Raw genomic sequence first — 18,602 nt, forward strand, 5'->3', positions numbered from 1 at the left:
TGTCACATTGCTAATAAGGAAAAAAAAACTGACTAGGGAAGATAATGGGCAACAAATGAATGAAAGAGAGAACATTTATTTAGATTTAACTATGTACCAGACAAATACAAAAAGAGAAAATGGCTCTTGCTCTCAAGGAATTACAATCTTAGATGAAGAGACAACATATAAACAAGGGTGGTGTCTAAGGACTTGGCTTTAGTGCATGAATTCAAAGGGATGATGAATAGAATCATAAAGCATTTTGTTGATATCCTATTTCAAGAAGCATTGATGACATTTATTTGCTTATCTTGGAGGAAGAGGGGGAAATTTGGGTCAGGTTTGAGGGGACTAACACGAGGGATGTGTGCAGCAATATGTCAGGAAGACAACAACCAGCAAAGTATGTATGGATGACTGCCATAGTTAGATAAAGTAAACTCTCACCATTAAGGATAGCATGGTCCCAGGGAGAACCTGGAAGTCCATTTGGAAGAGTAAAATGGTGTCTTTCACATGGTGACATGACAGGAAGGTGACGGTTAAGTAACTAGGACTGACTAGATATAGCAAATTCTCATTAATCCTTCTTTATTTATCAAACATTTATCAAGTTCCTACTATGTATGAATCCTCTATTGTGGCAGAAGGAGAAAAAAATTAAGTAAGATATGGTTCCTGACCTCAAAGAACTTACATTCCAGTAGAATGATAATGTACTAATGTGGTAACATAGTCTTACATATAGAGATGACATATAGATGCTAAAGAGATGCTTTTCTTTTGTTTGATCAGAACAAAATGATTATAAATTATAAAATGCTATACCTATATGGAATTTATAAAATAGAACAACAAACTGTTATAGAAAGTTCAATCTTTGTTCTAGTTTGCTCACCCCAATATTTTTTCACTCTGGAATAACTGGAATACCAAAGGAGGACTGCTGCTACAATGCTATAAATAAAACATTTTTATGGTCTAGCAATTATGGTGTTGTAGAGAAAAACACTATTTACCTCTTTGGCTCTTGAGCCCCATTAATGTGATTTCCAATTACACAAACCTATCTATTCACAATGATGACAATTAGATATTATCTTAATATGTCGAAAACAAGAATGATTTTCTTTTCTGGATACTCAATGTAAAGCAAATAGAGGACTAATGAATATATCACAGTCCAAACCTGAACCTGAATCACACATTTCCATCAAAACATATAGTTTTTGTTGGAAAAATTGGATACACACAGAGAAAACTCATGGGAAAGCATGTAACTGAGGAAAACTAATATCCTTAGAGTAATTCACAAGTCTGGAATGGTAAGCCTCTGTTTCCTTTTTCTATATGAAGAAAGATCTATAAAAGTTCTTAGATAAACTAAGATTATTTTTTTGAAAAGATGCCCCCTTTGCTAAGTATAGTTTATCCGTGTTGTGCCTGGCTAACCCCCTATAGGACATGATATCACAGACAAACTAGTCAATCTACTTGGTGAATACTCTGATTCCAAGCTATTCTTCTGCTCAGCTGGACTTCCTCAGCAGCAACTGTAGCTATCTATCACCTTCAGCTTAGAGGATGCTTTCAAATTAAGTAGTATTATTTTAGTCTGAAAAGGTGATGACTTTTATCCTAAAGTTGGAAAATGTTTCTCCAACTCTTTCCTTTTCAGCATACTTCATTTTCTCCACCTCTAAGTAGTAATACCTAAAAATATAGAGAAGATCAGTTGCTACCTTTTCAAAGAAGCTGATATAAGCCTTAGATGAGGGAACTGTCAATAGTCACTCCCTTATACAAGAAAAATGTGCATTGTCTAAAAATTTGAGGTGCGTGTCATAAAGTTACATGCCTAAATGATAACTTAAAATTTCCATTTGTTTTGATAATTCTCCTAAAACATTTAACCCCCTTTCTAATAACTAATTTTATATCCACAGTTATTAATGTTGGAATCAATAGTATGATTACCCTAGAATCTTTTTATTGAAGATTAATAGAGTATAGATTATAGGAACTGTTAGATCTTAATGAACTTCTTTGTATTACTAGTGAATGATTACTGCATATACGAACATGAATTTCATCTACAATTTCATTGTACCTGATAATATTATATCCTAATGCTTGAGAACATGTAAAAATCCCAAAAACTCAGATTTGGAAGAAACTTCAGAAGCCATCTGGAATAATACAAAATTAGTCGTAATCATCATTACTATTCCATTTGTCCCTATCTTTAATATTAAATAAAACAAAAGAAGTAGAGATACCTTTCTTAAGCCTACTCTTCTTTCATGTGCTCCCACTTTAACTTGAGAAACACTGAAGAATGAATGAGTGACAAGATGTGCCTTTCAAAAGTCTTGTCCTTCATCAAATGCAGCTCTGATTGTTTCACTTTGGTTGTAGACTGGAGAGTGTCCGTCAGTGTGGAGTCGCACTCTGCATCATGCTGGGTTTCTCAATCCTCACCGCATCGATTGGCAGTTCTGTAGTAAAAGACCGAGTATGTGGAGCGAAGAGGTTGCAGCACATCAGTGGACTCGGCTATAGGACCTATTGGTTTACTAATTTCATTTATGATATGGTATGCTACTGAAATAGGATTTGTGGATAAGGGCTAGCTGGCTAAGTGGGTTGGGAGATCTGATAACCTCAGAACAATTTAGAAAATAAGGTGCAATTTCATGGACAATATTTATAGTTTTATTTCAGTAGCTGACAGACAAATAGGTAGGTTTCCAAAGAACTCACAGAATTTAGAACTGGAAGGAACCACAGAGATCATTTTGTCCAACTCCTTCAATTGATAGAGGAGGAAACTGATTACTATCACTTTTTTATCACCAGGAATTTGGAGATGAAGCTTCTTACAGCTCAGATTTTTGGCTAAAATTAACCTTAGAAGCATCTTAAGACTTGCTGTACATGCTTCCATAGGCATCGCCAGTCTTTTACCAATACAACTGATGTCTCTCTAAAACTCTGAACTAGACAAGAGACCTGAATTTGCATCTATCACTTAGAAACTCTGGTTATTTCACCTTAGTTGTCTATAAACTGGGGATGACAGTATTTGTAATTTATAATTTTTCAAGGGAAAATTACTTAATAAAACCTAAAGTATTATAGAAATATGAGTTTTTATTATTGTTATTACTAGAGGAATCTTGTTTCCTAAATAATCAATTGGCAGCTGTATTTGGGAGGACCCCCCCCTTTGCTTTCTAAATTGTAAGTAAACTGCAGACTGTGTGTTTTTTACTCCCTGTTCTCTTTTGGATGTACTGGTAGTGCTCTCCAATAGACTCAGCAGAGCCAATTTTTAAATTTTCAGTGTGAATATTTATACCTTAAAAATCAGCAAATGCTTTCAATTAGTGCTTAATTTTTTGTCTTGCTGTTTGTATTGAATTAAGAAAGTAATGGAAAAAATGTTAATAATGCACATTAAATTTAAAGGCATGCAACACATTCATTTTTTTTTCTCAGAGAGCCAGTTGTTAAACATTTGTCACACATCCTAGCTTTTGTTCAACCAAAAGAACATTTGCTAGCATCTGGGTTATCTTGAGATGTGAATAAGGCTTATTTCTTAAGCATGCCTAGATTACTTTCAAATTGCCTCATTGCCTTTTGGTCTTCCATTCTCCTCTCAGAAGAAAGATTTCTGTGCTGTGCCATAGGTTTCTAAGATTTACAGCTGTCATTCCTCATAGGGAAAACAGCAATTAATAACCATAGTCAGATCAGCAACATTGCAATTTTAAAACAGATACTAATAAATAAAGTGTTGCTTTTTCCACAGGAGGAAAGAATGGCTGGGAATAGACTGAGCCAAGTCTATGAGTCTATGAGAGGGAACCAACCTCTATGATCTTGAGTGACTCACATGTCATCCCTAGATTCCATATTCTACCCTATAAAAATGAAGAAAGGGATCATACTGGATAATTTCTGAGATCTTTTAGGTCTAAAGTATCTTTTAGAACTTTTCAAAGAAAAATCATGCCATGATACAGTGGAGTTTGTATAGTAACTATAGAATGAATTCTTAAAATAAGGTCAGATAAAAAAATTGATTTGCTTTTAAAACTTGAGGTTTTTCTTAATACATAACATCCCCAATTGGACCTCTGGTTTTATTTCAACTAAATAAATATGTACTGAATTTTAACTCCCATTTACTTATTCAGTCAGTACAGAAAACCTTCCGGATGAATTCTTTCAATGTTTGAAAGGATAATCAGAAGGGAATTGATGGATGTGCTGTTTTTTTCATATCTAAGGGATTGAACATATATTAAAAAAATCCTGAGTGCTATGAAAAGCCTTTCTCATTAATATGTTCTCTTTCAATTTTGGTGCTGTCCTGTGAAAGAGAAAGGGTGTTTGATCATCTCACAAATTGCATTGATCCATATGTATAGTAAAACTTGATAACATAATCATATGTGACACTGACCCATTTTTAAAATTATCAAATTCAAAAAATTTTAATAATACAAATTCTTTAAAAATGACCCAATATTTAAATTAATTAATTATTTAAATAAATTCTATGTTTCATAATGCATTCCTAAAAGAGGTGGTCCCTTAAACACTATACTCAAGGCCTCCTAAATGGTTTTTTGCTCAGTAATAAAGTTGAAAGGATAACCTTAATGCACAAAATGACTTGAAAGGAAAATATTATGAATACAAGATGAAGGGATACCTCCAAGATAAGTAGATAATGATAAAGAGCTCATCTGATATACTGTTTTCTATTTTTTCCTTTAAGCTATTTTACCTGGTTTCAGTCAGCCTGAGTATTGGAGTTATTGTTGCTTTCCAGCTAACAGCCTTCACTTTCCGAGAGAACTTGGCAGCCACTGCCCTCCTACTGGCCTTTTTCGGGTATGTGATTGGAAATGCCACTGTGGAATTATGGTGTGTTCCTTGCTAACGAAAAACCCTAGGATTTCTTTGAACCTACTGTTGGTTGCGTGATTTCCTCTCTCTTCCAGCAATTATACTTCTGCAAGAGATATTCAGAAAACAAGCTCCAACATGATGATGAATGCTCTGTGGGAGGAGGGAGAGAACTGATACACTCATAATGAGAACCGCTCTGTCCTGATCTTAGAAAGGCCCCCCAGCTGTTTGATAATGTTATACTGTATGAAATAGATTCTGTCTTATCATCACTTTGAGACTAATCGAGGTGTTCAAACTAGGAAAATTGGTAGCCCTGAAATTGCACTGGAGATGTTTCCATCATGAACTTCCAGAACTTGCAAATATTCTACTTTGCTTACTCTAATATTAGTAAGCAGTAGGAGTGTTATTTGAATGCTATCTTTAAACTTAAAAATAGTACAAGCAGAATATATTTACCTTATGATATCCCAATTACTTTCCAGAATTTAATGGAAGATTAATGGTTTTCAGTGAAGTGAACATTTTATATTTCCAATTTCTTCATTAAATAAATACATTGATGCATAGTAACTAATCCACATACATGTATATATATATATATATACACACACACACTAATCGACATATATATGTATGTGTATCTATGCATGCATGCATACATATAATTATGTTGCAGACATTAGCCAGAATTTGACCTTTAATTTTGAGATATATATATATATATATGTACCTAGAGTATAAAAACTTAAATAAATAATTATCTAACATTTATATGCATATATATTTTTCATTTTAGCAAATAAATAGCTCTGTAAAAAGTTTAAGTCTTAGAAAGAACTTTATAAACTCTCCTAAAAGGAATGCTATATCTAGAATGAGATGAGATAGGTTTGAAAACTGGCTTGGCTTCTTACTATTTATGTTACTTTATACAAACCATTTTACTTTTCCAAACTCTAGTTTCCACACTATAGGATGATATATCTACAAACTAATGCAGAGTACATTATTTAATGGGATGTGATGAAGAAAAACCTTTTGAAAAAAATAATTGTAATTATATAACTCTTCCTATGTCCTAGCACTTTAGAATTATCTCATTTGATCCTCACCATAACTATGGCGAGATAGATGCTATTATTATTTCCATTTTACTGAGGCAAATAAAATTTTTGACTTACCCAGAGACATACAGCTTGGAAGAATCTTGGGGCAGATTTGAACTCATAATTTCCTGACTCTGTGGTAACATTCTATCCACTGTGGCATCTCCATGCATTTTCTTTCCATTAGCTCTCTCAGGAAGGGGGGCAATATAAATATTTTTTATTTTCACTTACATACAAGGAATTTGAGAATGACAAATGTTGATTACATGTGTTGGAGCTGGGGCTACCATTCAGAGCTCTTGTCTATATTGTGGCCTTTAAATTGCATATTGAAATTGTTCAAATTTTGATTCTATTTATGCTCATTTGTAGACTGATACTGTATTTTAGGTGGGTAGAGCAGAGAATGGGACAAATCAGATGATCAAAAATAATTGGTAAGGACTCTGAATATCATGTTATACAATAAACTGTTGAAAGATATTTTGGGAAATCCAGGAAACTTAAAAAATTTGAAAGGCTGGGGGCAGCTAGGTGGCACAGTGGATAGAGTACCAGCCCTGGAGTCAGGAGTACCTGAGTTCAGATCAGCCCTCAGACACTTAATAATTACCTAGCTGAGTGGCCTTTGGCAAGCCACTTAACCCTATCTGCTTTGCAAAACCAAAAAACCTAAAACAAAATTACAAAATTGTGAAAGGCTGACATTAGGGAGTAAATTTTAGATGCTACAGTGAATCATATTTTGATTTATTGAAAAGGATAACCTTTTTTATATTTCAAGCTATTTAATAATGGAAGAAATTGATTTACAAAATAATGAGACTTTATCACTGGAAGGGTTCAAGTAAGGAATGTTTGACTATCTGTAAGGGATAATATAGAGGGAATTCCTGCATTCTGAGGGAAGTAGGCATAGATGTTTTATGGGGCCTCTTATAATTCTAAGAATCTTTTATCTATTTATTTGCTAAAAGAAAAAATATTCATAAACAGCATATCTACCAATCAAAAGGTAATGCATATAGAGCTGGAAGGGACCTCAAAGGACATCTCATTCAACCAACCCATTCATTTTACGAATGAAGAAATGGGGATCAGAAAGATTAAATAAATTAAATAAGATCACATAGATAGTGAAAATCAAGTGAGATTTGAGTCCAGGTCCTCTGACTCTATACCTAGATGTTGCAGTGGATAGATCACCAGCCCTGGAGTCAGAAGGACTTGAGATCAAATTCAGTCTCAGACACTTGACACTTACCATACTTGACCCCAGTTGGAGAAATTGCTCAATCCTGATTGCCTCACATTCAGGGCCATTTCTACCCATCCTGGTTCATATCTGGTCATTGGACCCAGATGGCTCCAGAGGAGAAAGTGAGGTTGGTACAGTCAAGTTCAATTCATATGCTTGTTATGAATTCACCTCCCTGATTTTTTGTCCTTCGGTGAAGGACAAACTTCAGCTTATGAAAAATAATTCCCCACCTTCAGTTCCTTTGTTTGTAAATAGTTTGGGTAACTGAAGGGGAAGGAAAAAGAACATTTATGCTTGGAAGACTGACAAAATCAAATTATAAAGAAACCAAGTTTTGACATGGGCTATTCTGAAATCAAAGAACTGTCCCACAGATGAATAAACTAGAAGACATTTTTGAATGCAGAGTAACAACTGGCATAAGGATGACTGTGGTATATTGCAATCCATCAGTTCATTTGCATTATGTGTTTTTAGAGTTTTAAAATTTATAACTGTGGAGTTATAAATGAAATTGCTTTTGAGGACTGTGGGAAGATGATACAAAGATTGATGAGTTATAATTGAAGGTCTGTTTCTCAAGCTTTAACTCATACGGCAAAGATAAGTAACTGACTACCAGAAGGATCTGATTTGAGACATTGGAAGAATAAGGTGAGAGAAGACAGAAGAAGGGAGAAAAGATAAAAATATGGAAGGCAATAAGTTGAGCACAAAAGAGAGTCAGAAGAAGCTGGAGGCAGATTATATTGAAAGTTAATAGAAAAGCTGCTAGCTACAGTCCCTGATTCTTCAATTGCCTTTTTGGGAGCATGTGATTAGAAGAGAGGTAGGCACTGCTTTGATGATTGGGGGAGTAAGGATGCTTTAGCTGTGGGAGCATTTCAACTCCTAAACTGTATATAGAGCTAATCTCAGAGAGGTGAAATTTTAGAGAGTGACTGGTTGACCTTTCCTTACCCAATGTGGTTTCAGAAGGGGAAACAGAGAGAAGATAGATTTTGCATATTTTTATCATGAATTGGAGAAGAGATTTTTCTTTTCTTAAAGTAGATGGTCGAAAGCTGAATCCTTTTGAGTGAAGAGTTGACTAGACATTTCTATAATGCCCAGAAAGTCAACCTGAAGTTTTGCAGTTCTATGGAATAGGCAAGTTGCTTTTCAATGGACAAGTGCAGCATTGATAATATTTTCCTCCTGCTCAAAGAATGTGTTACTTTCTCAATAGGAAGGAGCTCAAAGAGCCTCATCAACTCCGGGCAGATTGGGGTTCAGAGAGAGAGAAGGGGGTGGATTGGGTGCCCACTTGAGCACACTATAGGTATTCTGCCTACATGTATGTGTGTGTGTCTAAGGTCATTCAAGGACTATGGATTCCTTAAAATAAAATTTTGCAATGGAAAAGACATTATAAATATTTTGAGAACAAAACCCATATCTTCTGACTCTCAGTACCTAGTCTGTTGACTTTCTCAAGGTAGAAATTGCTTAAGTTTGTTTATAGTTGACTCCCATAAGCTTTCAATTTTAAGACAATCTTTAGAAAACTCTACATATAGTTTCCAGTTACTTAATCATTGATCATCTACTATCTATCTAGCACTTATACTAGGGTTCTGAGGATACAAAGATATAAATGAAGCAATTCTGGTCCTATAGCACACATAGATACTTAAGAAAATGCAATTATATGGAAGGTAAATATAAGATTTTATTTTATTCTTTATTAATGGATATTAACATGGGGAGGGAATCAAGAAAGTCTTCTTTAGAAAATGGCACAAGCTAAATCTAAAGGTGTTTAGTAGAGTCAAAGAAGAGAAAATGAGGAGGGAGTACATTGCAGATAGAGTGCAGGCTGTATGTACATAGAGAAAAGGTATTAATTGTATGTGTGAAGATTACCTAGTAAGCCAGTTTGGCTTGAATTCAGAGTTTATGAAGGGTAATAAATATAATAAGGTCAAGTGGACCCAGATTGTAAAGTGATGGTATCAAACTCAGATAGAAATGGACATGACTAATCCGTGCAATAGGATTCCTCTGGAAATGTTTAGAAAACTACATGAACACTACCTGTGCTCTAGTGTATTGCTATTTATTTTGTTAAATATTTTCCAGTTACATTTAATATGGTTCATGAAAGAAGCAGCTTGCAGACACATGTGTGACATCTGTGCCGGAAAAGAGTTTAATACTAAATAGCGGGGTTTATCTTTTGTTCTAGTGTTAAGAAGGAAGCTACTGAATTTTTTGAACTATAGTTTGAACCAGAACTGTGTTTTAGGAAATGTATGGATTCAAGTTATACTTTTGTACTTCTAGAAATGTCATTATGTGGATATACATGTGTATGTACTTCCATTCCATACTTCCATTCCTATTTATCTGAAAGTCATCTTTAGTTATTATAAGTGAGTGAATATCTTTATCTTGTTTCCTAATGTGATTACTTTTTGTTTTTGCAAGTAGTTACTTTAAAGCTTTTCTGTAGAATAAATGCATTCTTTGTTCTCTCTGACTGCCTTTTAAGTAAGTAACTTCTAATAACTTCTGAATTTTTCTTCCCTCAATTATTAGGTTGACGGACACAATATGTCATTTGCAAAAGATCCATATAGCTTCATCTGTGACATTTTTAGTTTGTTATTTTTTGAAATGTGTGAATACCACAGTGTGACTGATGAATGAATTCAGAACATAATGAATGTCTTAAGAATACAGGGAGCACACTAAGGAATCTCTATCTTTGGCAGCTCTTAAGGATTTGCCATCATTCACTTCATGTTGCACTGTCATCATTTTCAGGGATGGATAAAACATAAGGAAAACCTCAGTCATTAAAACCACACTGAGGTTGTACAGGCTAAAGCAATAAATCACTCCATGATAAAAATGACATGCTTATCCTGAGAGTTCTGTTATCTTGTGCATAGATGGGTGGGTAGGAGGAGAAGGGAGGACTGATATATAGAACTCTTAGGGAAATGGCAATGCTTTCAAAGTTAAAGTCACCAACTCCTCAGGTGTCATTCTGAAGGAGTATAGTCCTAAATGTCAGCTCTCTGAAATTTACTGAAATGGTTCTGAAAAATCAAGAAACTAAATGGAACAGCCAAATGAAGCCAGGACTCCAGGATATTTGGCTCATCCAGGAAGTTATTATTATTATCTTAAAACCTGTTTATTTCAGGAACTTTAGCAATTTTCTAGCTCTTGGAAAAATTCTAGAGAAAACTTTCCCAGAGAATGATGTGACTAGATTTCAATGTGCATCTTTTTAATTCCCCATTCATGTTATTTTGCATATCAAATTTAGACTTCAGGGTCCTGAAGAAAGAAAACATCATTTATGCAACTTATAAATTTAGTTTTTAATGCAGTTTATAATATTTTGTTAAGGGAACAGTGTTTATATATATGCACATATGTATATTGGCGAATAATATAAAAAAGCAACATATTATAATGAATAGAAGCTGATTTTAGAGTCAAGGAGACCTTGTCTCTGACACATATTATCTCTGCATGGGCCATGCCAATCAAACTCTCTGCCTCACTAAATTATAAGTCATTGATTAAGCGGTTGATTTATATTTATGTAAGTAATTTATAAGGTGATAATTCCCTACATCAATGGAACTATGGGTTTAATTTACATATAAAATATTTTATAATAGAACTGCTGTAATTATCCAAATAACTCTATATTCTTGTCCATTTTCTTTTGTAGTTATGCAACTCTACCATGGATGTATCTTCTATCCCGACTCTTTTCCAGTTCTGATGTCGCTTTCATCTCTTACATCTCTTTAAACTTTATTTTTGGCCTCTGCACCATGTTAATGACAATAATGCCAAGACTACTTGCCGTCATCTCTAAAGCACAGGTTAGTGAACCTACTTTTCCCTAGGCTAGATTAATTTCCAGGGTATAAATTAATAGGATGGTTGCTCTGAAACCATAGAAACACAGAAAGATGCAATGAATTTCCTTTGGAAAAGAGTGTTATTATAAGAGAAGGGTCTAATTCACAACAGAACATTTTTCATGAAGATATACATGATTCTTTCTTAGATGGAGAGTTAAGGGGAGAGAATTTGGGGGGGTGGTAGGGGAACCAGATGGCAGCATGAAGCTAACATGCTCCCAGAGCTTTTCCCTACCAAAGATAAATGAAGCCTCTGCTCTGACATTCAAGCCACAGATCCCACCAAGAAAAAGAGAAGATTCAAAGAAGTTTTCAATGATAGACATCAGGGAGGATCAGGAAGGTTTGTCTCTTTGTGGGGGAAAGGGGAAGCAAAACCCAGGAGATGGGAGAGTGAGAAAGACAGAGGGCAGCTTTTAACCACAGTACAGTCCAGGTCCAGAGAGCTTGACAATAGCAGAAGTCCCGGCAGCTAGATAGAAGCTAGCAGGGAGGGTCCCAACCTCAAACAAAGTCTGAACCCTGGGAATAGCAGGGTAAAAGACAGGATTGGGTCAGGAACTGCTAAGTCAGAACCTGGACCTAAAGGAGGACACAAACCTCTACAAAGGCAAGACCTGGACTGCATTGGTAACATTTTGGCCAACAATGAGCCAGGAATCACACCCCAGTCCCAGCAAAAAAAAAAGCTTGAATCTATACTCCTGGAGCAGAGTTAAAACAACAAAGATGAGCAAAAAAGTTAAAAGAGCTCTCACTTTAGAAAACTGCAGACAAAGACAATAGTGAAAAAAATCACTCACAAGGGAGGTCATTAAACAGTCTATGGATTGGACTCAAATCGAAAAGCCCACTGAAGAGTTTAAAAAAGAATTCATAAATCAGAGAAGTGAGGAAGAAGAAAAATGGAAAAAAGAAATGAGTCAGGCAGAAAAATAATGAAAAATTTACCAGAGAATTCAATACCTTTAAAAAGGAAACATGAAAGGTAATTGAAGAAAATAAAATCCTAAAAATTAGATTTGAACAAATAGAAACCAATGAATCCATGAGGCTATGAGATTTGATCAAGTAAAACAAAAAGGCTGGAAAAAATGAAGAAAACTTAAAGTAGCTTTTAGGGAAAATAAATGACCTGGAAAATATATTCAGGAGAGACAATCTATGAATTATTGAACTACTAAAAAAACCTAGATCAAAAAGAGAAGCTGGAAAACATCATGCAGGGAATTATTAGAGAAAACTGTACAAATCTGCTAGAACAAGAAAATAATATAACCATTGAAAGAATACACAGAAACCCTCTAGAAAGAGACCCTAGGATAAAAATTCCAAGGGATGTTATAGAAGAAAAAATCCAAATCTAAAGGAAACATAATCAGGCTCACATAGGACCTGGAAGGCCTGGAATACCATATATTGGAGGGTAAAGAATCTGGGATTACAACCCAGAATTTATTACCCTGCAAAATCCAGCATATACTGTTAGGGAAAAGATGAATTATCAATGAAATAGAGGACTTCCAGAATTTCCTGACACAAAGACCAAAAACTGAACAGAGATTTCAATAGCAAAATATAAGACTCAAGAGTTGCATAAAAAGGTAAATTAAAAGGGTAAGGAAAAAAACAAAACAAAATGAAGATATAACTTTTCTAATTCTTGAGAACTTTACTTATCTTAGGATAATTATAGGACTGAATATAATTGAAGAGATTATACTTAAAGAATATGGTATAGTTGGATCTTAACTCTCCATTGAAGAGGTCCAAGATGACATCATTTTGTTTGAGACAAAAAACCCTGATGAAAAGCAGGGGTATTAAGTTTAAACTTGTGTCCCATTGTCCTTTGACCCTCTTTAATTGTGCTGTGCTGACAAGTTTAACATTTTGCCTCATTAGGGCATCATAAACTGCAAGGACTTGAGTCAGTGTCTCCCATAATTTACAATCATTTGTAAAGTTCTCAAGTGAGACCTCTAGAGCCTCCAGGTACGTAGAACCCTTTAAGATGTAGTTAATTAAATCAGGGTTTGACTCAATCCATGCTTCACTTAAGGAGGAGCTAAGTACCCTGGGTGAGGAGGGGTGGGGGTAAAGTGTGAGAGAAAATAGGACTGGGGAAGCGGTGCAAATAATTCAAGAAATGATTTGGCTTTGGATGATACTTTGACACATGAGGAGGATTGTGTGTCCTTGGAGGGAATTTGAAAAGGGGATGAAGTAAAAAATGATTATAACTATAATTTGAGACATGCAGCTTATCAAACAATCAAGTAATCAATCTGTGGATGATTATTCTTGATTAATAGTACTTGATCCATAAATAACACTGAGTGAAGAAGCACAAAGATTTAAAATTTTAGAGGGAAAGAAGGGAGAATATGAACACTAAGTAAATTCCATTCAATAGATTTGGCCCAGAGAGGGAATAAGATACATACCCACTTGGATTCAAAAATCTATCCTAATTTACAGGGAAGGGGAATGGAGATAGTGAAGAAGAGACTGATAAAAGGGAAGGCAAAGGTATAAGTGAAAATAAACTGAAAGTTAAATTTTAAAAGAAAAGTTAAAGGAGAAAGGAAGTAAAATTTTGGTGAGGAAGAATAAGAGAAATGGAAAGAGTAAAAATATAAATGGAGAAAGAAAGCATGGAGGGGAAATACAGAATTAGTAATCTTAACTTTAAATGTGAATGGAATGAATTGTCCCATAAAATGGAAGCAGATAACAGATTGTATTAAAAACCAGAATCCTACAATATGTTGTTTACAAGAAACACATTTGAAGCAGAGAGATACACACAGGGTAAAGGTAAAAGGATGGAATAAAATATATTATGCCTCAGTGGAAGTAAAAAAATCAAGGGTAATGATCCTGATCTCAGATAAAGTAAAAAAAATCAATTTCATTGAAGGGATAAGGAAGGAAACTATATGTTTTTGAAAGGCACCACTGGTAATGAAGCTATTTCATTACTAAACATGTTTGCACCTAGTGGTAAAACATCCAAATTCATAGAGGAAAAGCTGAGTGAATTACAAGGAGACATAGAGAGCAAAACTTTAATTATGGGGCGCCTCAGTGTCCCTCTCTTTGAACTAAATAAATCTAAAAACAAAATAAATAAGGAGGAAGTTAAGAAGGTGAATGAAATCTGAGAAAATTTAGATAAGATAGATCTCTGGAGAAAATTTAATGAAATAGAAAAGAATATACCTTTTTCTAGGCAGTACATGACACCTATACCAAAACTGATCATGCACTAGGCCACAAAAACCTTATATTCAAATGCAGAAAGGCAGAAATAATAAATACACACTTCTCAGACCATGATGCAATAAAAATTACATGTAATAAAGAGTCATGGAAAGATAAACCAAAAACTAATTGGAAAATAAATTACAATCTTAAACAATGGGTAGATCAAACAGCAAATAATGGAAATAATCAAAAGATCTATCCAAGAAAATGATAATAATGAAACATCATACCAAAATTTATGGGATGCAGCCAAGGCAGTTCTGAGGGGAAACTATATCTTTAAATGCTTATGTGAATAAAATAGGATAACAGGAGATCAATGAATTGGGCATACAACTAAAAAAAGCTAGAAAAAGAATAAATTAAAGAACCTTGATTAAATACCATATTACAAATTCTGACAATCAAGGGAGAAATTGATAAAATTGAAAGCAAGAGATCCATTGATCTCATAAATAAAACGAGGAGTTGATTTTATGAAAAAACCAACAAAATAGACAAAACTTTGCTTAATCTGATTAAAAATGAAAGATGACCAAATTACTTGTATCAAAAACAAAAAGAGTAAGCTAACCACCAACGAGAAGGAAATTAAAGAGATAATTTGGAGCTACTTTCTGAAATGTATGCCAATGAATTTGATAACCTGAATGAAATGGCTGAATATTTACAAAATTGCAAACTTTCCAGGTTAACAGAAGAGTATTACATATTTAATATACTTAAATAACCACAATTCAGAAAAAGAAATTTAAGAAGCCATCAACAAACTCCCTTTGAAAAAATCTCCAATTCCAGATGGATTTACAAATGAATTCTACCAAACATTTAAGGAGCAATTAATTCCTATTCTATATTAACTATTTTAAAAAATAGAAGTTCTGCCAAATTCCTTTTATGACACCAACATGGTGCTGATACCTAAACCAGGAAGAACCAAAACAGAGAAAGAAAATTACAGATTCATCTCCCTAATGAATATTGATGCAAAAATCTTGAATAAAATTTTGGTAATGAGACTATAGTATGTTATTACTAGTATAATATACCATGTTCAAGTAAGATTTATACCAGGTAGGTAGGGATGGTTCAATATTAGAAAAACACTCAACATAATTTAACATATCATTAGGAAAACCAGCAGAAAGCATATGATTATCTCAATAGATGCTGAAAAAGCCTTTGATAAAAATGTAGTATCCATTCCTTTAAAAAAAAAGACTAGAAAGTTTAGGAATAAACAGAATTTTCCTTAAAATAATAAATAGTATCTATCTAAAAGCATCAACAAATATTATGTTTAATGGGAATAAACTCAGACTACTTCCAATAAATTCAGAGTGAAACAAGGATGCCCATTATCGCCATTACCATTCAATATAGTATTGGAGATGCTAGCAGTAGCAATAAGAGAAGAAAAAGAAATTGAAGGAATCAGAATTGGAAATAAGGAAGCAAAACTTTCACTCTTTGCAGGTGATATGATGGTATACCCAGAGAACCCAAGAAAATCATCTAAAAATTATTTGAAACAATTAACCAATTCAGTGAAATAGCAGGATATAAATTAAACCCATATAACTCATCAGCATTTATATATATGAACAAAACCCAAGAGCAAGAGATAGAAAGAGAAATTCCATTTAAAGTAAATTTAGACATTAAATACTTGTGAATCTACCTCCCAAGACAAACCAGAAACTGTATGAACACAATTATAAAGCATTTCTCACCCAAATAAAGCTAGGTCTAAATAACTGGGCAAATGTCAATTGCTTATCATTAAGTCAAGCTAATGTAATAAAAATGACAATTCTACCCAAATTAAGTTACTTATTCAGTACCATACCAAACTACGAAATAACTATTTTACCAAACTAGGAAAAATAGTAACAAAATTCATCAGGAGCAATAAAAGGGCAAGAATAGCAAGGGAACTGATGAAAGAAGTGTAAAGGAAGGTGGCCTAGCTCTACCAGATCTAAAACTATACTATAAAGCAGCAGTCATCAAAACTAGTTGCTACTCCTTAAGAAATAGAATAATGCATCAGTGGATAAGGACAGGCTCAAAAGAAACTGCAGAAATAACTATAGCAATCTACTGTTTGACAAACGCAAAGACATCAGCTTCTGGGATAAGAACTAATTATTTGACAAAAATTGTTGGGAAAACTGGAAAATAGTATACTAAAAATTAGGCAAAGTAAGTTTAAAATGGGTACAGGATTTAGACATAAAGGGTGACACCATAGATAAATTAATAGACCAAGAAATAATCTATCAGATCTATGGAAAGGGGACAAATTAATGACTAAACAAGTAAGTTAGAGTACATTATAGTTACAAATGATTTTGACTATATTAAATTAAAAAGTGTTTTGCACTAATTAAATAAATGCTGCCAAAATTAGAAGGAAAGCAGAAATCTGGGAAACAATCTTCACAACAAGAAGTTTTGATTTCTAAGATACATAGAAAATTTCATCAAATATATAAAGTTGCAAGTCATTTTCCAATTGATAAATGGTCAAGGGATATGAATAAACAGTTTTCAAATGAAGAAATTAAAGCTATATATATATATATATATATATGCAAATAAAAGCTGCTCCAAATCATTATTAATTAGAGAAATTCAAATTAAAACAACTATGAGCTATTAGCTAAGATGATAAATAAGGGGAAATTATCAATATTGGAGAGGTTATGGGACATTGATGCAATTACGAGTGGAGTTGTGAACTGATCCAACCATTCTGGAGACCAATATGGAACTATGCCCAACAAAAAATAAAAATGTTCATTCCATTTGACCCAGCAATTTCAATTCTAAGGTCTATATCCAGAAGAAATCATAAAAAATGGGAAAAGTTTCACATGTTCCAAAATATTCATAGCAACCCTTTGTAATGGCAAAGAATTGGAAATTGAGGGGATACCCATCAATTGGGGGAATGGCTAAACAAGTTATGGTACATGCATACTATGGAATACTATTGTTCTATAAGAAACCATAGAAGTTTGGACTCTAGAGAAGCATGAAATGACTTATGGGATCTGATGCTGAGCGAAGGTAATAGAACTAAGAGAACAATGTACACATCAACAGCAACATTATGAGATGAACAACCTTGATGGAAGCAGCTCCCCTTGGCAGTCCAGAGTATTAGGACAAGTGTATATTTGACTGGTTATGGACTATATTGTCACCCCCTGAGGAAGAAAAACAAAACAAAACACAGAATAAAAACCCTTCTGAATCTGATGAACACTATAAAATTTATCTCTTATGTATCTCTTTCCCTTAATCCTATTTTTTCATGGCCAAAATTACTAATTTGTAAATATGTTTAACTATATATATATATATATATATATATATATATATATATATATATATATATATATATATAAATGTTATTCTGTTTGCCACAGAAGGAAGGAAGGAAGGTGGGAAGGTGGGGGTGGCAGGAAATTTTGTAACTTAAAAATATGCATATGCATATAGATGAATGTTGAAAAACCTTTCATAACATATATTTGGAAAAATAAAATATCAATAAAAAGGAGTTTGAGGGGGGGTCAGGCTGGCATAAATATATTTTGTAATGTTCAGAAAATAAATACAGATAGGAATGGAATCATGTTGGATGCAGATACTTTAACAATCTGTCCAAACCTCCAGACATTCCAGAGGACCAGAGTTCACACCTATGTAGGATTTTTTTTTGCAATGATCTTAATTGTTCCCCCATGCTCTTGTCAAGGGTTTTGTGACATAGTTTTTGAAGGAATGAACTAAAATAAAAGTCCTTTGTTAGAGAATGAACTTTTTGTTCCTTGCCTTCAACCAACTCCATTCATTCTAGATTGATTCTCACTAAGATTAGAGGTAAAGAAAGAAAATTTAGGAGAAAATACCAAAATCATACCCTGATGTTCTAGAATTTTTGTTTCTTTGAGGCTGGGGTTGGGTATTTTTTCCCTCTTGCTTGATATGACCTTCCTTGTTCAATTCTTGTGGATCCTTTGGTGATTTAGGGGACAATTCTGTGTTAAAAATATTGAGCCAGAATTAGAAAACTCGAATTTGAAGTTCGACTTCCTCTCTTAC

At 33.8% G+C, this 18,602-nt stretch overlaps 1 protein-coding gene across 1 annotated transcript in view; it reads left to right on the top strand.

The window, feature by feature from the left end:
• ABCA13 (ATP binding cassette subfamily A member 13) overlaps positions 1-18,602 on the top strand; it is a 493,610-nt gene that overhangs the window by 312,521 nt on the left and 162,487 nt on the right. The window contains exons 43-45 of the mRNA XM_074199032.1: positions 2,401-2,578; positions 4,775-4,890; positions 11,018-11,174. Coding sequence (XP_074055133.1) covers positions 2,401-2,578; positions 4,775-4,890; positions 11,018-11,174 — 451 coding nt within the window. The remainder of the gene's footprint in view (positions 1-2,400; positions 2,579-4,774; positions 4,891-11,017; positions 11,175-18,602) is intronic.

The sequence above is a fragment of the Macrotis lagotis genome, chromosome 8 (genome assembly GCF_037893015.1).
Source record: "Macrotis lagotis isolate mMagLag1 chromosome 8, bilby.v1.9.chrom.fasta, whole genome shotgun sequence".
Taxonomy (NCBI): domain Eukaryota; kingdom Metazoa; phylum Chordata; class Mammalia; order Peramelemorphia; family Peramelidae; genus Macrotis; species Macrotis lagotis.